This window comes from Eimeria tenella, genomic scaffold (genome assembly GCF_000499545.2).
Source record: "Eimeria tenella Houghton genomic scaffold, Eth_scaff16, whole genome shotgun sequence".
Classification (NCBI taxonomy): domain Eukaryota; phylum Apicomplexa; class Conoidasida; order Eucoccidiorida; family Eimeriidae; genus Eimeria; species Eimeria tenella.
The window spans coordinates 54,719-75,649 of record NW_013541531.1 but is presented as its reverse complement, the minus strand read 5'-3'; the positions used below and the strand labels follow the sequence as shown (position 1 = coordinate 75,649).

Below are 20,931 nucleotides of genomic sequence, written 5' to 3'. Positions count from 1 at the left end.
CGTGACGCAACGTTTTATGTCTGATTGATGAACAACAAATACGCACACTCCTCTTGAAGCAAGTCGCCAGTAAAACTGATACGACAACTTCTGGCGGTCGGTAGACTTGATAGCTCATTGATCGGAGGTTTCGCTTGGGTGACAGTCTTTTGAACTTCGCGCGCCACACAGAGCGTCCCTTGTGAGGGATAGAAACCTTTCCTATGGTATGGGACTTGAAGACGCTTCAACTGGATATGAAATGACTAGAATCCTCCGCACTAAGAAGTGGGTGTAGTCATTACGCTTTTAAGATCAAACAAGAGAACTAACTTGCTCATCCAGATCATCTTATTTTTAAAGAAGTTTCTGTTAATGCTCCAGAAATTTGCTCGTTAGGGAAATCGGATCGCTGATGCCACCGATTTACGCGGTTCCGTTCACACTTATAAAAGATCACAGTGCCACACTTGATTTTCCTCTAATTATAGTTGCTCGTTATGCAGGACGCTGCCGGTGAATTCCGGCTTCACAAGATGCAAAAAAGGAAGACCAGTGGTATTGCAGGATCTCTGGGGAAACGTTCCTGAAGCTTATGAAAATACTTGAAGATTCAAATACTGCGTAAGTTAGACAAGAAACTTGCGATCAAGTGACTGCATCATGCATTAGGCATAATTCCCACCACTACGTTGAAGCGCAGACTTGGCCACTAGGGTCCTATAATTCAGAATGTGTAGATTGATATGATACGTGGAAGTTGTAATCACGCAAACAAACACGTCTACAGAAGATCAGGCTCAGAGCAGTCTGCAGTTAGGCGCAAAGTTCAGGGCTGGCAAGAGGCAGTGAAGCTGCAGCGCGCAGCATTGCCATGCAGGAAAGGAGAAATATACTAGAGGCGGCGCACATATTCCATTGGGAAATTGACCTAGATTAATGTTGCTCGGGCCCTTTTATTGTGCAAACGGCATTTTTAGCGAGTAATGTTAGATATTAGCCCATTTACCTTACACGGGAGTTGTGCGTTCCCTTAAAGAAACAGTACTATTCGCCTGACCTGTTGTACTTTTCTGTTTGGCTCGCAGTATGCTGAACACGAGAGTACCAGTACATATATGGGCACTACGTATCAAGACACTGCATGGAGGTGGATATTTTGGTAAGGAAACACTTCTAGAAATAATAATCCTAGTAGGCTGGTTATGAGCGACTGGATCAACGGGTTCACATGTTCACGAGGAAAATGACCAACGTGAGATGAAAAAAGTAGGCTCTTGATTCAATGCTGCGTCACTGAACATTTTCCTCCATCCTCCCAATTCCCCAATGAACACAAAGCTTTTCCACTCGAAAATTATACTCCCACTTTCACAAACAAATTATGTAGTACTCTGTGCTTGCAGGCGGTGGGGTGGGGAAGTTCAACAGGCTAGCGTATGGTATGGCCATGGGGCTGGATCTCGCTGCGGCTCCTAGCAAGTGGCCACGAAAGCAGTGTAGCAAATGACACAAAATATCTTCAGTATTTTAATATTGTTAATAGGTGAGCTATCCCACACCTTGGCTGTTTGCCGAGCAGTTGAGTTCGTTGAAGCGTTTCAGTAGAGAGAGCTGAACGGGCTAACGAATGGTCAAATACTGTAAAATGAGACAATCCTGCCCTATCTTTTCTACTTGATGCTAGAAAGCGGAGACTGTGTTGAATTGGACTTAAACGTTTGGCAGGTTGTGCTGATCGCCGTACCCGTGGAGGCCGCAGAATCTTACACATGCATAACAGTTAACTATTATAAGCTATACTTATTGTGTAGTGTTTATTTTCTCTTGCAGATGTGCTTTAATGCACTGTTGATGCCAATACAAACGGTTTACTATTGCCACGAATGAGTTAAAGTCATTATTCACTTTCTTACTACCTAGTATCGGCCAGCTATTCATGAAAACAATGTAGACAAACTATGAACAGAGTGCCATTGCTGTGGCAGCAATAAAGCCGTGAGCCTCGTGTTTTGCATTGTGTAAATTTCCAGAGTTGTCCCCGAATGTCAGCTTTAAACCGGAGGCGGTAAACACATGGTAACGCAACAAAATTTGTGAACGAAATGCTGAGGGCTAAACCGCCACTATCTCAGGTCTTGCCAGAAGAGATATATCAGAAGTACCAAATCGGTAGCTCTTTATACGAGGACGCCGCGTATATCTTGTGAAGTGACTGGCCATCTTTATTCTGCAGCCAGGCTGTAGCTCAGTTGCCCTTAGCCACTTAGGGAATTAAGTAGACAGCTCAGTGTGCATGAAATAAATAGTCGTAAATAGTCTTAAGGGTCCGGACAGCATGGATGAACACCAAAGCCCTTCAGATATTATGAATTTTCATATAATCTGCAAAATAACTTAAAAAGACATTCTATAATGTAGCAACGAAAACAGAAATTTGTTGCAGCACTTCTTAGAGGTTTAAAAATACATATGTGAAACGCCCTATGCAAAATACCTTCATATACAGTCATATGGTGAGCCACATAATCGACTGCGGATATATTTATTAGCTGGCTCTCCAGCTAGGAGACGTTGGTGGCAGCCATATGAATCTGTTTACAAACAACGAGTGCCAAACAAACCTGTAATTATCCTCACTAGGTTTTTTTTGTAGCATTTCCTAACAGACAAACAGACCAAATGGACTTTATATCTACGCCCAAGCTCTTGAGCCGGATGCCACGAAGAGCAGCAAGTGCAGCAGCAGCTACGCTGCATGCACACCTTTGCCTACTGTGCCTCCTGACAGCCGCTGCTGCAACAGGTGGACTTGCAGGTGCAAGAAAAGGACTACAGACAAGTCTAAAGCGAGCTTCTCTAAAGGTAAATGTGGAGACAGACTTGGTAAACGTTGAGCCCGCGCCAGTGGCTTCACTTTGTCAGGATGATCAGCTTAGAGGATTACATAAGAATGAGGCTACGGTCGCTTTCCTACTTCTCCATATGGCTAGTTGCAGCTGGCGAGCGAATGCATGTGGCTAGCTGCAGCTAGCTAGCTAGTGAGTATGGCTATTTGCAGCTAGCTAGCTAGTGAGAGTGGCTAGATAGAGGACCTACGTGAGTTTCAATTATGAATGGGGCTGGGCCGCATGCAACCGGCTGCCTATTCATATTGCCTTGTGCTACTGGGGTAGCCGAACTGCTCCTCTACATGCTGTCCCACGTTAAAAATGGCGAATTGAGGTCTTTCAATTGTGTTTAATGAATTAATTAAACTAATTGTTTACTTATTTCCACTTTCCCCCGGTACAAGTCTGTTTCTGCCGCGCTGTGCGTACACTGGAACAACCGCACCACCCCCCAGCCCCCACCCCTTGGGGGCTGTTTCGTTTGCTGCATTTTCTTTGGCTGCGTTCTTGTTTTAAAACAAAAGGATATTTTTAAATTTTATTTCTCTGTTTCACACCGAAGACTTCCTTTGTAGGGCTTCGGACTTAGTATTTATTGCTGCTGTACCGCTGCAGCCGAGCGCCGCAGCACAGGGGCCCGGGCCCCTCCTGGCTCCCTCCCTAGCCACGATTATTTGTCTTTTCCCTTTTACTTTTCTTTTAAAGTATTTTATTTGCTTTCTTTGTCTTGCTAAGTAGACCCTAGGAGCTGCTGGAAGCCCCGGCCGGGCTCCCCGCTGTGGACCCTGCCAGCCTCAATTAGGGTTTGTTTCTCTTGCTGCTGCTGCCCAAACCCTTCTTTTTCCCCTTTTCCTTTCATTTATTTCTCCAATGAGCTGATAAAAGGACAGAAAAAGCCCCAAGTCCGCCAAACGCATGCAATAACATGCGCAGGCCCCACCCCCGAGGCCTCGCCTTAGCCCCGCGGCCTCACGTCGACGCGGGGCCCCTCAAGGGGGCCCCCGCAGGCCCCTCGGGGGCCCTCCAGGGTACACTAGGGGGCCCCCCGGGGCCCCTCAGGGGCCCCTGTGGGGTCCCCCACCCCCAGCAGCCTGCCCACGGCTATGCCGGCAGCAGCCTTTATGAATGTGGGGCCCCCAATTATCCCCTTGGGGTCCCAGAGGACCTTCAGCAGCCCACCAGCATGGGGGCCCCTGAGGGGGCCCCCCTGGAGGGCCCCCCGGGGGCCCCCCAGGGGGCCCCCCTGGGGGCCCCTGAGGGACCCTTGAACTCGGAGGGGGAGGAGTACGGCTGCTGCGACATTGGCTGCAGCTGCTGCCAGCAGAGCGCTGACCACTATGCTGCTGCGGCTGCTGTGTGTGACTGCTGCAGTGCAGCAGCAGAAGCAGCAGCAGCAGCAGACGCAGGGTGGCCTGAAGATAGCCAGAGAGATGACCCCCAAAGCAGCGAAGAAGGAGGCTTTTGCTGCGAGGGCTGCTGCTGCGGCTCCGCCACAGAGCCTGCAGAGTTGGGAGACTCTTACGGCAAAGCAGCAGCAGCAGCTGCTGCTGCTGCCGATGCAGCTGCAGCAAACGCAGCAGCAGTTGGGAGACAGCGAGTCGGCCGGGGCCGCCTCGACAAGCGAGCTGTGCTGCAGCGGGAGCTGCAGGAGCTGCACCGCAAGCAGCAGCAGCTCTTAGAGCGGCACCAGCGGCTGCAGCTGCAGCGGATGCAGCAGCAGCAGCTGCAGCAGCAGCAGCAGCACGCAGGCCGCAGCACGAGCCCCGTCGGGATCCGGCGTCCCCGGGGGCAAAAGAGAGCCCCATGGGATGTAAGCAGCACCAGCAGCAAGTGTAGCAGCGTAGCAGCAGCAGCAGCAGCAGGATCAGCTGATGCAGCAGCAGAGGCAAAGACTAAGCCAAGCGTCTGCAGCCTCACATATTACTCTGTGCAGACTTATTAATTTGAGCTTGAGAATTTGCTGCAGTGGTGCTGCTTTGCTGCAGTGGTGCTGCTGCCACGCAGCAGCACTCCACTACCAGCAACAGCTGCAGGAGCTGCAGCAGCAGCAGCTGCTGCAGCAGCAGCAGCAATTTGTGCGTGTTTGCGTGTCTGCATGCAGGGGGATGTCCACGACATGTCTCAGCTGCGGGCAACGCCTACGGAGCAGCTGCTGCGGCGGCTGCGCAGCACAAGTCCCCATTCTGCTGCTGCTGCTGCTGCTTACCGGCAGAAGCTTGCTGCTATGGAGACAGACCTGAAGCCTTTTGTGGAGGTCTACAAGATGAAGTACAGCGGGCAGCAGCAGCAGGAGCTGCTGCAGCAGCAGCAACGGAAAATGCGGGTGGCTGCTGCACGAGCAGCAGCAAGCCGCAGCAGCAGCAGCAGACGCAGCATGCACGACCTCGACTACCTTGGCACTCAGCAGCAGCAGCAGCAGCAAAAGCACCAGCAGCATCGCCACCACCACTACCCGCTGCTGCAGCAGCAGCAGTACAAACTGCAGCTGCAGCGCCACCAGAAGCAGCAGCAGCAGCAGCAGCACGACTTGCTGCTGCTGCAGAACGGCAGCAGCACAGCACGCGGGGTCACCGGAGAAGCTCCCCTACGCCGGGGCTCTCCCAGCCCCCAGCGGCGGCCCCGCACTGCGAATTTGCTGCGGCGTTCCTTCCGCAGCAGCAGCAGCAGCAGCAGAAGCAGCAGCAGCAGAAGCAGCAGCAGCAACGGGAAGCACCGCAGACGGCGTCGAGTTCGAAATACGTGCAGCAGCTGTTCTGCTGCTGCTGCTGCTGCTGCGCAGGTGCAGGCAGCCCTTGGAGCTGCCTACGCACCGCAGCTGCAGCAGCAGCTGCTGCTCCAGCAGCAGCAGCTCCTACAGCAGCAGCTGCTGCAGGCGCCTGTTCCGCTGGGCTCACTGGGAACTTCTCTGTCACAGTCGCATGCCTTTGCTCTGCCGCAACTGCAGCAGCAGCAGCAACAGCAGCAGCAGGCTTCTGACGTGGAGAAGGAGCTGCAGCTGCTCGACGAAATCCACAGACAGCTGCGGATGATCGAGTTGGCAGAGGCACAGACAAGTTCCAGCCCGTTGCAGCAGCAGCAGCAGCAGCAGCAGCAAGCAGTGCAGCAGCTTCAACCAGCGCATCAGCAGCAGCAAACAGCCTCGCAGCACCAGCAAGCCCCGCCGCAGCAAATGCAGCAGCAGTTGCAGCAGAGGCTTCAGCAGCAGCCGCAACTGCAAGTTCCGCAGCAGCAGCAGCAGCCATACCAGCATCTGGAGGAACAGCGACTTCTGCAGCAACAGCAGCAGCAAACTCCGTTAGCACAACAGACACTCCAGCCGCTACAAGCTGAGCTAGTGCAGCAGCAACTGCTGCTGCAGCAGCAGCAGCGCCTGCTTGAGCGCCGGCTGAAAGAGCTGCAGGAGCAGCAGCTACTGCTACAGCAGCAGCCGCAGCTGCAGCCCGATAACGCACCCCAGCAGCAGCTGCTGCAGCAGCAACAGCAGCAGCAAGAGGAAACCCTGCTGCAGCCAGCAGCACCACCCCTCCGCTCTCCTGCACCAGCCATCTTGCTGGACATGGGCCCCCCAAGAAGCAAGGGGGGGCCCCCAAGGGGCCCCTCAGGGGGCCCCTTGCTGGAACTGCAGGTGACCTCGGCGCCTCAGCAGCAGCAGCAACTGCAGCAGCAGCAGCCGCAGCAGCAGCAGCAACATGCTGTTGGTCCGCTGCTGCAGCAGGAAGCAGCGGCAGTTTTGTCTGAGGCATTTATGCCCGCTGCTCCAGCAAACACGAGAGGTGCAGCAGCGTCAGCAGCAGTGCCTGTTGCTGCTGCTGCTGCTCCACCCCCCCAGTTTGTAAATACGCAGCAGCAGCAGCAGCAGCAGCAGCAAGAGCTTCCTGGAATGCCGGAGGAAGCCCCGCCTGCTGGTGATGCTGGTTGGGCAGAGAGCCTGCAGCAGCAGTTGCTGCTGCTGCAGCAGCAAGAGCAGCAGCTGCTGCAGCAGGAGGAATTTCTGCGGCTTCAGCTTCAACAAAAGAAGTCTGCGCGCTGCAAAAATAAAGAGGCTGCAGCCACGGACTCCCCAGATAAGCAGCTGCAGCAGCAGCAGCAGCAGCAGCAACTGGTGCAGCACCGGGAGGCTTTCGTGTTGCTGCAGCAGCAGGAATGGTTGGAAGCCCCGCTGCTGCCGACACAAGTCTCAAGTGAGTGCAAAACAGAGGTAGAGTTTGTCCTCGACGCCAAGCGCTATCTCTAAAAGCAGCAGCAGCAGCAGCAGCTGCTGCTGCTGCTGCTGCAGCAGCGGTTGCGCGCACAGCAGTAGCAGCAAGAATAGTGCGACATACTGCGGACTGTGTACCAGTGAATCGTGAGGTCATTCTGCTGTAAACTGGCCATGGCTGGTGAAAGCCCTGCAGCAGCTGCCCGTGCTGCTGCTGTTGCTGCTGCTGCAGCAGCTGCTGCTGAAACCAGCAGCTGCTGCTGAAACCATTTGTTGCGTCTGTGTTTGGGAGCATCTTTAAAAATCAAAACCTTCTAAAGGCCGCGTGCGAGTCTCAGCAGCGATTGCTGCCTCACCTGCTGCTGCCGCAGCAGCTGCAGCTGGTGCAGCAGCTGCAGCTGGTGCAGCAGCTGCAGCTGGTGCTGCAGCTACAGCTGCTGCAGCAGCTGTACCTGCTGCGGCTGCAAGCTCAAGTTTAGTGCTGCTCTGTAGCTTTAGACCTGCTGCATGCAATGGGGGCCCCCCTCCCGCAAGCCCTCTTGAGAGACCTGCAGGAGCAGGGGGCCCCCGCCTTGCTGCTGTGACCACTGGTCTGCTGCTTCGAGGCACTGCAGCAGCAGCAGCTCCCGGTAAGGGGAGAGGGGCCCCCCTTGGCAGCAGCCCCCCAATTGCAGCCGCAGAGACGGCAGGTGGGCCCAGGCCCGACCCAGAAACGAGACAGGGGCCCCTGCAGCACAACCACGCAGCAGCAGCAGCAGCAGCACAGAGCGGGCAAGATAAAAAATTGGCCAAACGAAAAAGCGACTCAGCGTCTACGCCTGTGCAGCTGCAGCAGCAGCAGCAGCAACTGCTGTTGCTGCCGCTGCTGCTGCAGCAGAAGCTGCCCCACCTGCTTCTGTTCGGGAAGCAACAGCGGTGGTGGCCACTGCAGCAGCAGCTCCTGTTGCTGCACACAGCTGCAGCAGCAAAAGCCCCACACGCAGCGCAGCCCGCCGCACCCCCAGGGGGCCCCCCTGCAGGGCTGGATGCAAAACTGAACTCAAACCATCAACAACAACTATTCCTATGGGGGGCCCCCCATGGGGCCCCTCGCTGGGGGCCGCCTGGCTGGGGGGCCCCTGGCTGGGGAGCCCCTGAGGCCCCCCGTGGGGCCCCTGGCTGAGGAGCCCCTGACTGAAGGGGCCCCCTTGGGGCCCCTTGCTGGGGCTGTCCTGACTAAGGGGGCCCCCTAGGGGCCCCTGGCTGCTGGGGAGCCCCTTACTGAGGGGGCCCCCCTGGGGCCCCTCGGTGGGGCCCCCCTGACTGGGGGCCCCTTGATTAGGAAAGCCTATGGGGGGCCCCTCGGTAGGGGGGCCCCCAAGGGGGCCCTGGCTGGCGGCTGTTTGGCCGTGAGAAGCCCCGGGGGGCCCCTGGCTGGGGGCCCCCAGATGGGGGGCCCCCTGCTGGGGGCCCCCAAGACCCTGGAGACCCAAGAAAGGGGCAAAGACCTCTAGGGGGTGGGGGGCCCCCCCAGCAGCAGCAGAAGGGCACAGGGCCTCCAGCAGCTGCTGCAGTTCGCCCGCACTGAACACCCGCAGCACCACCAGCCGCTGCAGCAAAGCCTCTGCCGCTTCCCCGCTGCTGCTGCTGCTGCTGCTGCTGCTGCATGCAGCTAGGGTGCCCCTGGCAATGTCCAGAAAGCGTGAGTAGCGGAAGCTGCCGCTGCAGTCTATGAAAAGGGCACAGCCAGGGGGGACCCCCAGGAAGCTGTATTTGTTTTGCTGCGGCACTGCAGCAGGACTCAAAGAAATGCCCAAGAGGTAAGAGACACACAGCTGCAGCAGCAGCAAAGTCTTGCCGGCCCCCGAGGGGCCCAAGACTTCGCAGACGCAGCAGCCGCGGGGGAGGCCCCCACCCAAGACGCTGTCAAGCGAGGGCAGCAGCAGCGGCACCCGCCGCAGCCCCTGGTGCTGCTGCTGCTGCTGCTGCAGCAGCAGTTCCAAACACGTGGGGTGAAGGCGCAGAGCTGCTGCGGCTGCTGCAGCGGCTCCAGAGGCCGGCGCTGGCGAGGGCGCAGGGGAAGCAGCGAAGCCGCCGTTGAAGTGGCAGCGGGTGTTGCTGCTGCTGCTGCTGCTGTTTCTGCTGCTGCAGCAAGGGCTGTAGGGGCCACTGAGTAGGTCTCTCGAATGATTCTGCATTCTATGGCAGCAGGAAAAGCCAAGTAGCAGCTTTTAAGTTTCTGCTTTCCTTGCTTTCCACCTCCGGCCAGCCAGGTGCTTTCTTGGGGGCCCCGGGGGGCCCCTGGCGCTGCTAGTGGCTTGAAGAAAACGACAAGACAGATAATTATGAAATTAGATTTTCAAATTGAAGGAAATTCCATCCAAACTGCCTTGTCAAGACAGCGCGCAAAGGCAAGACAGGGGGGCCCCACACCAGGCGGCGCGGATGGCGGGGGACCCCCGGAGTGGCATAACTGAAGAAAGCCGAATAATGAATGAAAATATTCAATTAAATTAATAAAAATGTTAAATTAAATAGTAAACCATTTCTTTCACTCCATTTTGATCCTCTTCTTCTGCCAAGCAGCAAATGTAGAAGCGGTGCAGCCATGCGGCGGGCGGCTGCGGCGGAAACCTGGGCGAAAGTTCACTGAATTTGCAGCTCCAGCTGAAAATTTTTAGTCCATTAAATCAAAAAATGAATATTTCACGTTTTTACAAAATGTTTGACGGCGCAAATGGCCAGATCAGGCAGAGATATCCCCGCTGGCGACTGTTGAGTGGGCGGCGCGCGCAGTAATATGGGGGCTTTTTGCGGCTTTTTCGTTTTAATTGAATTCAATTGAAACAAAAAGTACTTTTTTGGCCTTTTGGCATTTAATTTATTCTCCTTTTCCCCCAGAGCCTCTCCCAGCGACGCGGCGTGACCAGTGGTCAGCCTGCAGCCGCCGCGCCGTGGGTGTGCCTCTTGCATTTTCTTCTTTTCCTTGGTATTACACCTGAGCTCTTTCACCTAATTTTTTGCCAACATTTTATTGAATTCCGTTTTTTGGTTCAATAAAGGGAATTTAGAAGCCCCCGCTGCGCCTCAACAGCCTTTGCTTCGTTTTGCACATTTTTTCTGTGCTAAAGTTCCTGTTCAACACTTTAATTGAGGCTAAAAAAGGGAATTTAAACCCGAAAAGATCCTTTTTGAGGTGCATGCGCCAGTTTTGTGTTAGTGCTGGCTTTCCTTTGTCTCATTATCCTTTTGGAATTTCTTTTTGCTGCCAGCTAATACACTTTTGAATGTTTTTTAACCAGTTCTTTTCGCAAAATCTCGACATAAAAACTTGAAAAACTCTGGAATTTGAAAAGGAAGAAATGGGGGCCACAGAACTCTGGAAAGCAATTCGAAATGAAGCAGCAAAGAAGACAAGTCTTTGCTGCTTCCGCCACCGGCGCCTCGCTGTAGACGTGAGACTTTTGTTGCATTGTGGCATTTAATTCAATTAATAACCATTAATCATCTGCAAACATAAGACCTTTTATTGCTTTTTGCCTTTTAATTTAATTAATTGTTTAACTAGCATTTAATAACCATTTGATAACCATTTAATGACCATTTAATTGGCTTTCAAAAGTGTATTTAGCACAGCTAGTGTTCAGCACAAGCTGCGTTGCTGTTTCTGGCTTTCCGTGCTTCCTTTGCCGTAATTTACTTGTGCATTTAATTTAAATTTATTTATTTTTTCTTTTTTAATTCAAATAATTTTATTTTCCCTTTCTAAATGCAAATCGTTTGCTGTTTGCGTTGCGCAGATCGCCGGCTGGATCGACAGGGTGCGCGTTTGCTGCAGGAAGCTGTTGAAGGGAAACAAACTTATTATAATTAATTAATAATTTATTAATTATCAATTAATAATTATATAATTTGATAAAAAAACAAAAAATGAACTTAAATTGCAAATTTAAATCAAAAGAGAGTCCGACTTCACTTGAAAGAAGAACAAGCCACATGAGACAGTCTAGCTGAATGCAGAAACATTCAAGTTTTGCTTTTTGCATTTATTTCTTTTGGCGAAACAACTCCAAATCGATTATGAAGGCATATAAAAAGTAGAAGAAATAAACACAGAGTTTTAATTTTAATTTAAAACAACACAAGTTGACAATTTCTTGTTTTTGAAAGTTATGTATTTTTTACCACCTTTCACTCGGTGCTGCAGACACCGCAGCAACTTCCGATTGCAAGAAAATGTCAACTTTTATCTTTTTCTAATCAAAATTAAAATTATGTTTTTAATTCTTAAATTTTTTTATATGCTTTTAATGAATAATCAATTTGGAGCTGTTTTCGCCAAAAGAAATAAATCAACAAGCATAATTTGCATGTTTCTGCCTCCATAAAATTAAAAATAAATTTCATAATTTCGGTGAAGTATTTATTTTCATTTTCAGAACACAATTTCTAATTTAGACTTATTCAATGAAAATTATAATCCGATTTATCTATTTATTTCAAATAAATATACTTTGTCCCATTTCACCCGGCAGTACTTGGGGAATTTTTTAAATTTGTTTTCTTTCTTTTTCCGATTCTACACTTTTACAAAATGCATAAGTCAGAGCTCCATTTAAAGACTGAAAAGTCTTTAATTCTCTTTTGTTTTCTTTAAAGGCGAGTTAAGTTCCCATTTTCTCCTTTAAGCTAATTGATGAATTTTGACTAATTCATTTTTAAAAGTAAATTAATTTAAAAAATTGAAGATGCAAAAATTAGAGAATTAAAGAAAAGCTTGAATCTATAGTTTTCTCAGAAACAGAATTTGTCGAACTTGACAAAAATGCATTTTTCAAAAATGTTTTATTTCAAGTTTGTTCTCCTGGCTGTGATGAATGCGAAGTTTAATAATTGCAGATTGAAAAATTAAATTATGCTTTTAGTTTTAAGAATAAAAATATTTTTTGTTTTTGTTTTGTTCTTTTGCGGGTTTTGCTTCAGGCGATCCGCCCTGTAGCGCTGCAGCTGCTGCAGGAGCAGCAGCAGCTAAACTCTCGTGCTGCTGCTGCTGCTGCTGCTGCTGCAGCTTCTCCTTCTGGTTTGTCTCATTCGGATTTGCCTTCTTCTCTTTTGTCTCTATTCGCTGCTGCTTGGACTTCCATTGGCCAGCAGCTTTCTTTGCTGCAGCAAGCAGAGATCGAACCGGTAAGCAGCAAAAGCAGTAGCAGCAGCAGCAGCTGCTGCTGCCGCTGCCACTGCTTCTTTCTCCTTCTGGAAAGCAGAAGCAGCTGCTGCTCTTGTTTCCTATTTTTGTTGCTGTGAAGCAGCCGCAGCGGCTGCTGCAGCTTCCCGATTCTGCTGCTGGGGAGCAGCAGCAGCTGCTGCTGCAGCTTCCTGCTTCTGCTGCTGCTGCTGCTGCTGCTGCTGCTGAAGCTCGTGTCTCTCTGATTTGGGTGTTTGCAGATATTTGTGTTTGAAGGAGCTCCTCTGAAGGCTAAAGAAGAGAAGCAGCGAAAGCGGAAGCAGTAAGACAAAAGAAGGAAAGAAAATAAATGAATTTAAATTGATTAAAAAGAAAATCGAATTTAATTTTTATTCTTGTTTATTTGCAGACTCTGCAGTATTTCTTTTTTCACCAATTCCTTTACACATTTTTGCGTAAAGACGCGTTGGGACAAAGACGCTGCTGCTGCTGCTGCTGCTGTTGCTGCTGCTGCTGTTGCTGCTGCTGCTGCTGCATGCAGGTTTGCGGCAGCTGCAGCAGCAGCAGCAGTTCGCCTGCAGGCTGCGGGCAACGCTGCAGGGGCTTTGCATGCAGCTCGTGCTGCAGCAGCAAATTTGATTGTCTTTGATTTATTTCGAATTTTTGTTCAACAGAAATTAAAGTGTTTGGGGTGTACGTACATCGTGGCCCCTTACGAAGCAAAAGCACAAATAGCTCAACTTGCTGCTGCTGGCGTTGCGGCAGCAGCAGTTTCAGACGACATGGAGCTGCTGGCATATGGCTGCACACAAGTCAGAATGGGGCTTTTGCTGCTGCTGCTGCTGCTGCTGCTGCTGCTCTTGCTGCAGCTGCTGTTGCTATCGGTGCTGTTGGCGGTGGTGCTGCTGCTGCGAAGGGTGTTGGTATTGCTGCTGCTGCCACTATTGGCTGTGGTGCTGCAGCTGCTGTTGACACTCATGCTGCTGCTGCTCTTATTTGTGCAGGCTGGTCTGGTGTGGCTGCTGCATGCAGTTGCTGCTGCTGCTGCTGCTGCCACATCTGCAGCTACTGCTGCGTCAGTGTGTGCTGCTGTTTCTCTACTAATTTTTTGTTTTGCTTCTGCTGCTTTTGATTGTTTGAATATTCATTCGTTTGTTTTGGGCGTATGTTCAGCTCCTCTCAGGCGTACGCGCAGATGGCTCTGCCTCTTTAATTTCTTTTTCTTTTTTCAACTCTTCGAAATCCCTTTCGCTGCAGCAGCAGAACTGGAGTGTACGTACACTGCAGGTGGCCAGGTGTCTGCTGAGCTTCGAAGCAGCAACGAACAAAAAGGGAAAATTCAATTTGAAGGATGCAATTGCACTTATAGACAAACACGGCGATCTGGAGGCGGTGAGTTGCACAGTGGGAATAAATGGAAAAAGGAACTTTAAAAAACAGAAAAGGTGAAAATCAACCGAAGTAGAAGACAAACTAAGCAGCAGCAGCTGCCAAGAAAGAAGCTGAGCAGCAGCAGCAACGAAAGAAATATAAACCGAGCCCTACAGAAAACCAGAACTGTCCCAAAAGTTAATAACTAAACAAAAATAAACATTTTAAGGATTAAAATCAAAAAATAGATCTTAAAATGCTAATTTCCCCGCAGATTGAACGAGGCCTCTGCGCCGCGGAGAGCGACAGACACAAATCGAGGTGTACGTACACCTCAGCAAGCGGCACTCAGAAGCTGCTGCTGGCGTACAGACACCAGACGGTTTTTGCATTTGACGAAAGCGTGAGAAAAAAGGGAAAATAAAAGGAATAAATGTGCTTTTGATTGAATTTTAACGCTAATTTACTCATTATTTACTTATTTTCTGTCTTTATGACGCATAAAAGTACTTATTTATGCGAGTTTTGCACATACTGGGAATACAAACTTAGAGGAACTTATCTTTGGCTCCAGCGAAACAGAAGAAAAGAAAAAAGAAAAAAAGGAGAATTTTAAAATAGAGCCACACAAAGGGAAACTTTGCTGCTGCAGGCATTTATTTCTTATTGTCAGATTTGAATTTTTATTTATTTCCATTTTTGAATTGATTGCTTCTTTTCAAATTTGAATTTTTGTTATTTTATTTCCACTTTTGAATTGACTTCGTTTTTGCAAATTTGAATTTTACTTTACTTCCACTTTTGAATTTATTTTTCTTCGAATTTGAATTTTAATTTATTTCCATTTTGAATTTATTTCTTGTTTGCAAATTTGAATTTTAATTAATTTCCACTTTTGAACTTATCTGTTTTTCCGAGGTTGAATTTTAATTTATTTCCATTTTGAATTTATTTGTTTTTTTTTAAAAATCTGGGTTTTAGTTTATTTCCTTTTTTGAATTTATTTATTTTGCTGCAGCACCAAATCTTATCTGTCCCCCTAACAAATCCGCCGCGGCCCCTCGACGGCCATATGCAGCAAATTGCGGGTCAGCCACTTCGATTGGCATTTTTACTTAGACAGCTAGCTGGCTAGCTGGTTAGTTATTTGGCTAGCTAGCTAGCTAGCTAGCCAAGTAACTGGATGGATGGATAGCTAGCCGAATAAATGGTCCGCTAGTTGGCTCGCTAGCTAGCTAGCTAGCCAGCTAGCTGGCTAGCTAGCTAGCTAGTCAGTCAGCTTCCGAGCCAAATAGCGAGCCAATAAGCGAGCCAGAGAGCTAGCCAGCTAGCTAGCTAGCGAGTCAGCTAGCCAGCTAGCCAGCCAGCTAGCTAGTTGGGCAGCGACTTACTCACTTTTGATTGGAGATAATCGGCAAAAAAGAAAAATAAATCTTTTCCATTTTGTCTTTCTCAGGGCCCCTTCTTAACCCTTCTGTCTCTGCTGCAGTTTGCACTGGCCTTCTCCATCCCCAGCTGCTGTCTCCTTTGCCTTCTTTCTTTCCTCTCCTTTTTAATCAAAACCAAAAAGACACTTTTAGGCGAACAGGGGCCCCCATGGGGCCCCCTGGGGTCCCCCCACAGGACCCAGGGGGGCCTCCGTGGGGCCCCCAAGAGCGGTGGCCCTCGTGGGGCCCCAAGCGGGGCCCCAGGGAGGGCCCCAGGGGGGGCCCCTTGGGGGCCCCCAAGGGGGCCCCCATGGGGGGCCCCATGGGGAGGACCACGGGGGGGCCCCCAAGGGGCCCCCAGCAGTGCTTGGGCTGCTCCACAGGAAGTATTTGGGGGGCTGGACGCAGCATAGAAGCAGCAGCAACACCAGCTGCTGCTGCTGCTGCTGCTGCTGCAGCTGCAGGGAAGCAAGAGCAGAGGGGCCGTTTTGAGGATAGGGATAAAAGGTCATGTAGGGACAGCTGGGATGGTAGTGAGGCCCCCCTTGTGGGATTATCAGCAGCAAGAAAAAGAAAAATAAAAATAAAAAAAGAAAAAGAAAATAAAAAAAGAAAAAGAAACAAAAGTTGGGCGACGCTGCTGGGAGGTGACGGCGAAAGAAAAGCTGAAGCGACGCAGCAGCAACGCGCATGCACTGCAGCACAAGCAGCAGCAGCAGCAGCAGCAGCAGCAACTGGTCGTACAAGGAGCAGGGAGGAGCAGCAACAGGAGGGGACCCCCGCAGGAGAAGCAAGTAGATATGATGAGGAGCTGCTTAGTGGGGCAGAGTCACCTGCTGCTGCTGCTGCTGCTGCTGCTGTGTGCGGAAATACATTACTGTTACCGCGGCTTTGCCCCTGCCGTTTGCTGCTGCTGCACGCCTCGGTTTGCTGCTGCGACTCCCTGGAGGAAAGCAGAAGCAAAAAGAGAAATAAAAAAGAAAAGGAAAGGAATGAAAAGAGAGAAAGAAAAGCAAGGAAAAAAGGCGCAAAAAGAAACAGAGACGCGAGGCATTCTCATCCCCCCTCTCCAGATGCAGCAGAATCCCCTGCAGCAACTGCAGCAGCAGCAACAGCAGCAGCACCTGCTGCTGCGCTGCTGCCTGAAATTGATACTCCTCTGTGTGCTGCTGAGCCAGAGGGACCCCAAAAGACCAGAATGCAGGCTCAAGCAGCAGAACAACTACACAAAAGAGCAGCACAAATAAGAAAGGGGGGCCCCCTCCTGCTCTCAGGGGCCCCTGAGGAGCTGGGGCCCCCTTCTGGGGGCCCTCTGGGGGGCCCCAGTGGGGGCCCCCACGCAGGGGCTCCCCATGGGAGCCCCCAGGTAGGGGCCCCTCGTGGGGGCCCCCAGGCAGGGGCCCCCCATGGGGCTTCGCAGTTGGCTGTTGATTCGATTAGAGTTGTAATTCATAATGATGAAAATCTGGAGCCTCTGTTGTACAAGGGTTTGCCCTTGTCTGCTTTTGTTGAAGGAAAAACAAAAGGCATTTAAAACGCCTCAGCAGCAATTTCTACTTCGTTTGTTCCCTTCTTTGCTGCTGCTACTGCTGCTGCTGTTGTTGTTGTTGTTGCTGCTGCTGCTGCTGCTGTTGCTGCCTTTTTGTTCTTGTTTGGGTTTAAACCGCTAAGACTTGCTTTAGGCTCTCAGCCAAGTTTAGAGCCATCAAGCTCTTAGGTAAACTACATAAAAAAAGGATTTAATGAATTAAGCAAAAGTGAAAATTTTAAATTATGTGAATACACAAAAAAGCCCAAAATGATTTGAGCAAAAATGCCAAAAAAAATTTAAATAAGTAGTAGCTCATATGAGGACTTAAACGAACAAACACTCTGGATCAGTTGAAACAAAAAAGTGTTTAAAATGAAATTTCAAAACTAATTACGTAAATTAATTAAAACAAAAAGTGTTTAAGATTATATTTCAAAACTAAGAATGCACTTGTGCGCTGAAAGGCAAAAGTGTGGCTGAGGGAAAAAGAAATAAAAATCAAATTAAAAAAATAAAAAGAAAAAAGAAAAATAAATAAAAAGAGAAAAAGATCAGAGGGTAAGAGTGAGAAAAACAGCAAAAATTTAATTATGATGAAAGAATCTAGAATTGAATTTGCAACTGAATCAAATTAAAAAGAAAATAATTAAAAGAAAATAATTAAATAAATAAAAAAAGAGAAAGATTAAAGGGTGAAAATGAGGAAAGCAGCAAAAATTAATTATAATGAAAAATGAAGTTGAAACAGAAAGCACTAAAGTTGAATTCTAGAGGCTCAGAGGAAGCAATTAACTTCTGGTAAAGAAAAAAAACAATAATAAGTAAATTAATTTCTAACGAAGAAAAAAGAATAATAAAAAGTAAATTAACTTTTAATAAAGAAATTAATAAAAAGGGAAGACAAAGGAAAAAGAGAATGGGAAATAAGAAAGAAATTCAAATAAGAGGAGTGGAAATAAGAAACAAATTCAAATAAAAAAGAATGAGAAATAAGAAAGAAGTTCAAAAAAAGAATGGAAATAAGAAACAATGAATGATGAATAAGTAATATTATCAATTAATTAGAAGAGAGAAATTGGCAAGGAGATGAAATCACAGGAAGTGGAAATCGGCAAAAAGATTAAATAATAAATTATAAAAATTGGCAAAAAGATTAAATAGTAATATTAATGAATGAAGACTAGCAGAAAGATTAAATAATAATTAATGAAAAACGGCAAAAAGATAAAATAGTAAATACAAATTGGCAAAAAAGTAATAAATAAATAATGAAAAATGGCAAAAAAGTTAAACAATTAACAACGATAAATGGCAAATACATGGAATGATAAACAACAAAAATTCGCAAAAGGACAAACCAATAAAAAATGAAAAGTGGCAAAAATAGAAATTAATAAAAAATGAAAAATGGCAAAAATAGAAAATAATAAGAAGTGAAACATGGCAAAAATAGAAAATAATAAAAAGTGGAAAATTTGCAGCAGCAAGGCTGCACTGGCTCGTTGTTGAAGGGCTTCAGCGGAATTTTGAATTATTATTTTCTCTTTGTTTTTTATTTTAAAACTTCTTTAAAAATTAAGTTTAAAAAGTAAAATTAGAATAAATAATTAATATTTCTGCGGCTGGCAATAGCCAATAAAGGATTGAACAACTGGGCGATCTTTTCTCTTTTTGACTTTTTGCAAAAGTTTCGAACAAACAAATCCAAAACTAAATCTGATAAAAAGTTAGAAACCCTTTTTTCAGTGGTGGCCTTTTAATGTGGCCAAACTCCCTGTTGGTGGGGTTGTTGTAATTTGAAATACCCTACGCCAGCAAACAGCCCTAACCACTGTCTGTCTAGGGGCCCCTGGGGGCCCCCTAGGGCCTCTTCGATGGGGCTTGGGGGCCCCAGGCGCTGCAGCTGGGGGCAGGGGGCCCCCTAGCTGCTAAGCTCTGTAGGCAGGAGGGCCTCTAGTATATTCTGATTTAAGAATTTGATTTGGGGGCCCCTACGGAGACCCTGCTGCTGCTTACTGCCTAAGGGGACCCCCACAGGCTGGGACAGCGCCACCACTAGCGGGATCCCTGGGGGCCCCTGGGGTCCCCCCAGTTTGGCAGGTCTTAGGGGGCCCCCGGGGGCCCCCGTTAGAGTGCTTTAGGGCGCGGGCAGCTAGCTGTGGGCCGCACTACTAATGAAAAGCTAATAAATAAAAGAATTATTATAAATGAATTAAAACTATTGGATCTGAATAGAGAAAGTAAAAGATTGAAAAAGAAAGAAAAGAAAAGGATAAGAGATGGGCGTGGGCTGGCTAAGGCTGGGCAGCAAACAAAGGCGAACAAAAGAAAAGAAGATTTAGAGAAGTGGAAAAGAGAAAATGTGGAAGGACGAAAACAAATAAATATAATTTAAAGAAAATAATCCGAAGAAGGTCTCGGTCAGCGCGGAAAACGCGGAAAAACGAAATAAAATAAAGAGGGAAATGGAAAGAAAGAAAGGACCAGTTCTGGGGTGGTTTGGGGTGTACGTACACCTGGGGCTGCACAAGGAGGGAGCGACGCCGGGGGACAGAAAGCCTTGGAGGGGCGATAAGGGGGAAAAAGAAGGCAAGATGAAGAGGAAATTGTTTGGAAAAGTGGCAATTAAAGTTGAAATGCATGCGAAGGAAAAAGAAGAAAAGATATTTGGGTTTCAAAGGTCTAAAAATACCGAAAAAAGACAAGAGAGGCGAGGCGGCGGCTGCGGGCGAAGCGGGCCGAGGCCGGTCCCCCGCCGCTCCCCAGACCCATCTGAAGCTCCGGAAATAGATTAAATGAGTTAATTTTATTGAATTTCTTCTTTTTTGTGGAGAAAATGGAGAAAGAAGTGCATTTGGCGGGGGCCCCGGAGCCGCCGACCAGCGCCGGGCGGGGCCGAGCTGCGGCGTGTGGGCAAGCGTGGACAGTTGGACTGGTTATTTCGCTGAAACTCTTTTTAAAAATACGAAACAAAGATTTATTGATTGATTAATTAGCAGAAATGGGGAATTAAAGGCAGCAACTGTACGTACACCGGGCTGTGACCGCCAGACCAGCAGCAGGCCGCTCCCTCTCTCTCTCTGTCTGCCGTTTGTTCGTGTGTTTGTCTCTTTCTCCGTTTCTTTCTTTCAAACAATGCTTGTTTTTATTGTTTTATTTGCTTTTATTGTTTTAATTGCCTTTAAAGTCCATTTTGAAGCTCAGTTTCTCGGCTCCGGGGCTCGGGTTCTTCTCTCTGCCGGGTCCCGTTCCTCTGCAGCGCAGCAGCAGCAGCAACAGCAACAGCAGCTGCAGTCGCCCGTTTCTCGCGATTTTTCGCCCTCTCTCTCCTCTTCTTCTCCTGCTTCTTTACTGCATTTGTTATATTTCGATTATTTCTGAAAAGTCCCGAAAAAAGGGGAAAAGCTGCGCAGCGTCGGCGGCGGGCCCCATAGCGAGGCTGGGCCTCAGAGAGCCACCGCGGCTCTGTGGATTCAGCTCCAAGTTCGTGAGTTTTTCTTTCTTTTTATTTTAATTAATTAATTCCTTTTTACTTATTTCTTTTTCTTTTCTTTTGCTGCATTTAAACTCCGGGGCCCCAGGCCGCCGCTGCTGCGCCCTCTGGACCAGTCGGCCTGCTGCCTGACCGCCGCTGCAGCAGGGGCCTCTTTGCTGCTAAAAAGCCCTTTAAAACCCATTTAAATTATTTAATTAGCATTATCTAATCAAATTTAATTCCTTTTTTTCTTTCAATCCCCCTCTGTACCTCCCCGGGGCCCCCTGCGCCATGTTGCTGCTGCTGCTGCTGCTGCTGCTGCCCGCGACCCTCTGCTGCTCCCCTTTTGCTGCTTCTTTTCCCTTGAGGGACCCCCTTTTGCTTCACACTTCTTTTCCAGTTCAAAATTAAATTTGAGACACGCGCGCCTCACAGCTGCTGCTGCTGCTGCTATGTGCTGCTGCAGCGGTCCTTGCAGCTGCTCGCTTTGCTGCTGCTGCAGCCGCCCCCCCTCCCCTGCAGCTCTTCCCGCAGCCGCCATGCAGCAGCAGCAGCAGCAAGAAGCAGCAGCCCTGGAGGCAGCAGACAAGGCCTGGCAGTTTGCTGCTGCTCACAAAACTGAAGGCAGCAACCTTAGCTGCGCCTGGGACCTCTGGAAGCTCGCAGCGCCAGTGTAAACCGCCACAGCAGCAGCAGCACCAGCAGCAGCAGCAGCAGCAACCTGCGAAGGTAATGAATGCATGCATTGTTTGTGCTGCTTTCACTTCTCAGGCCTGCCCTGGGCGACGGCGCAGCAGCAGAGTCCCCTGAGGTGTCTGCTGAGGGGCCCCCAGCTTCTTCGGGGGCCCCGGGGGCCCCGGGGGCCCCCAGCAAGGCTGCCCCGGGGGCCTCCGGG

General features: G+C 49.0%; 3 protein-coding genes across 3 annotated transcripts; 2 read left to right on the top strand and 1 right to left on the bottom strand.

Moving 5' to 3' along the window:
* Positions 1-3,795: 3,795 nt before the first annotated feature.
* On the top strand, positions 3,796-7,104 carry ETH_00009410 (uncharacterized protein; the record flags this gene model as incomplete). Its single annotated transcript, XM_013373588.1, has 2 exons — positions 3,796-4,680; positions 4,972-7,104. 2 exons carry the CDS (start codon positions 3,796-3,798, stop codon positions 7,102-7,104), a joined length of 3,018 nt encoding a protein of 1,005 aa, XP_013229042.1.
* Positions 7,105-7,880: 776 nt separating this feature from the next.
* ETH_00009405 (uncharacterized protein) lies at positions 7,881-9,245 on the bottom strand (the record flags this gene model as incomplete). Its single annotated transcript, XM_013373587.1, has 1 exon — positions 7,881-9,245. One exon carries the CDS (start codon positions 9,243-9,245, stop codon positions 7,881-7,883), a length of 1,365 nt encoding a protein of 454 aa, XP_013229041.1.
* Positions 9,246-10,409: 1,164 nt separating this feature from the next.
* Positions 10,410-14,027, top strand: ETH_00009400 (uncharacterized protein; the record flags this gene model as incomplete). The annotated part of the gene is made up of 7 exons (XM_013373586.1): positions 10,410-10,502; positions 10,848-10,868; positions 12,031-12,234; positions 12,493-12,554; positions 12,774-13,044; positions 13,406-13,624; positions 13,878-14,027. 7 exons carry the CDS (start codon positions 10,410-10,412, stop codon positions 14,025-14,027), a joined length of 1,020 nt encoding a protein of 339 aa, XP_013229040.1.
* Between the last annotated feature and the right edge of the window lie 6,904 nt (positions 14,028-20,931).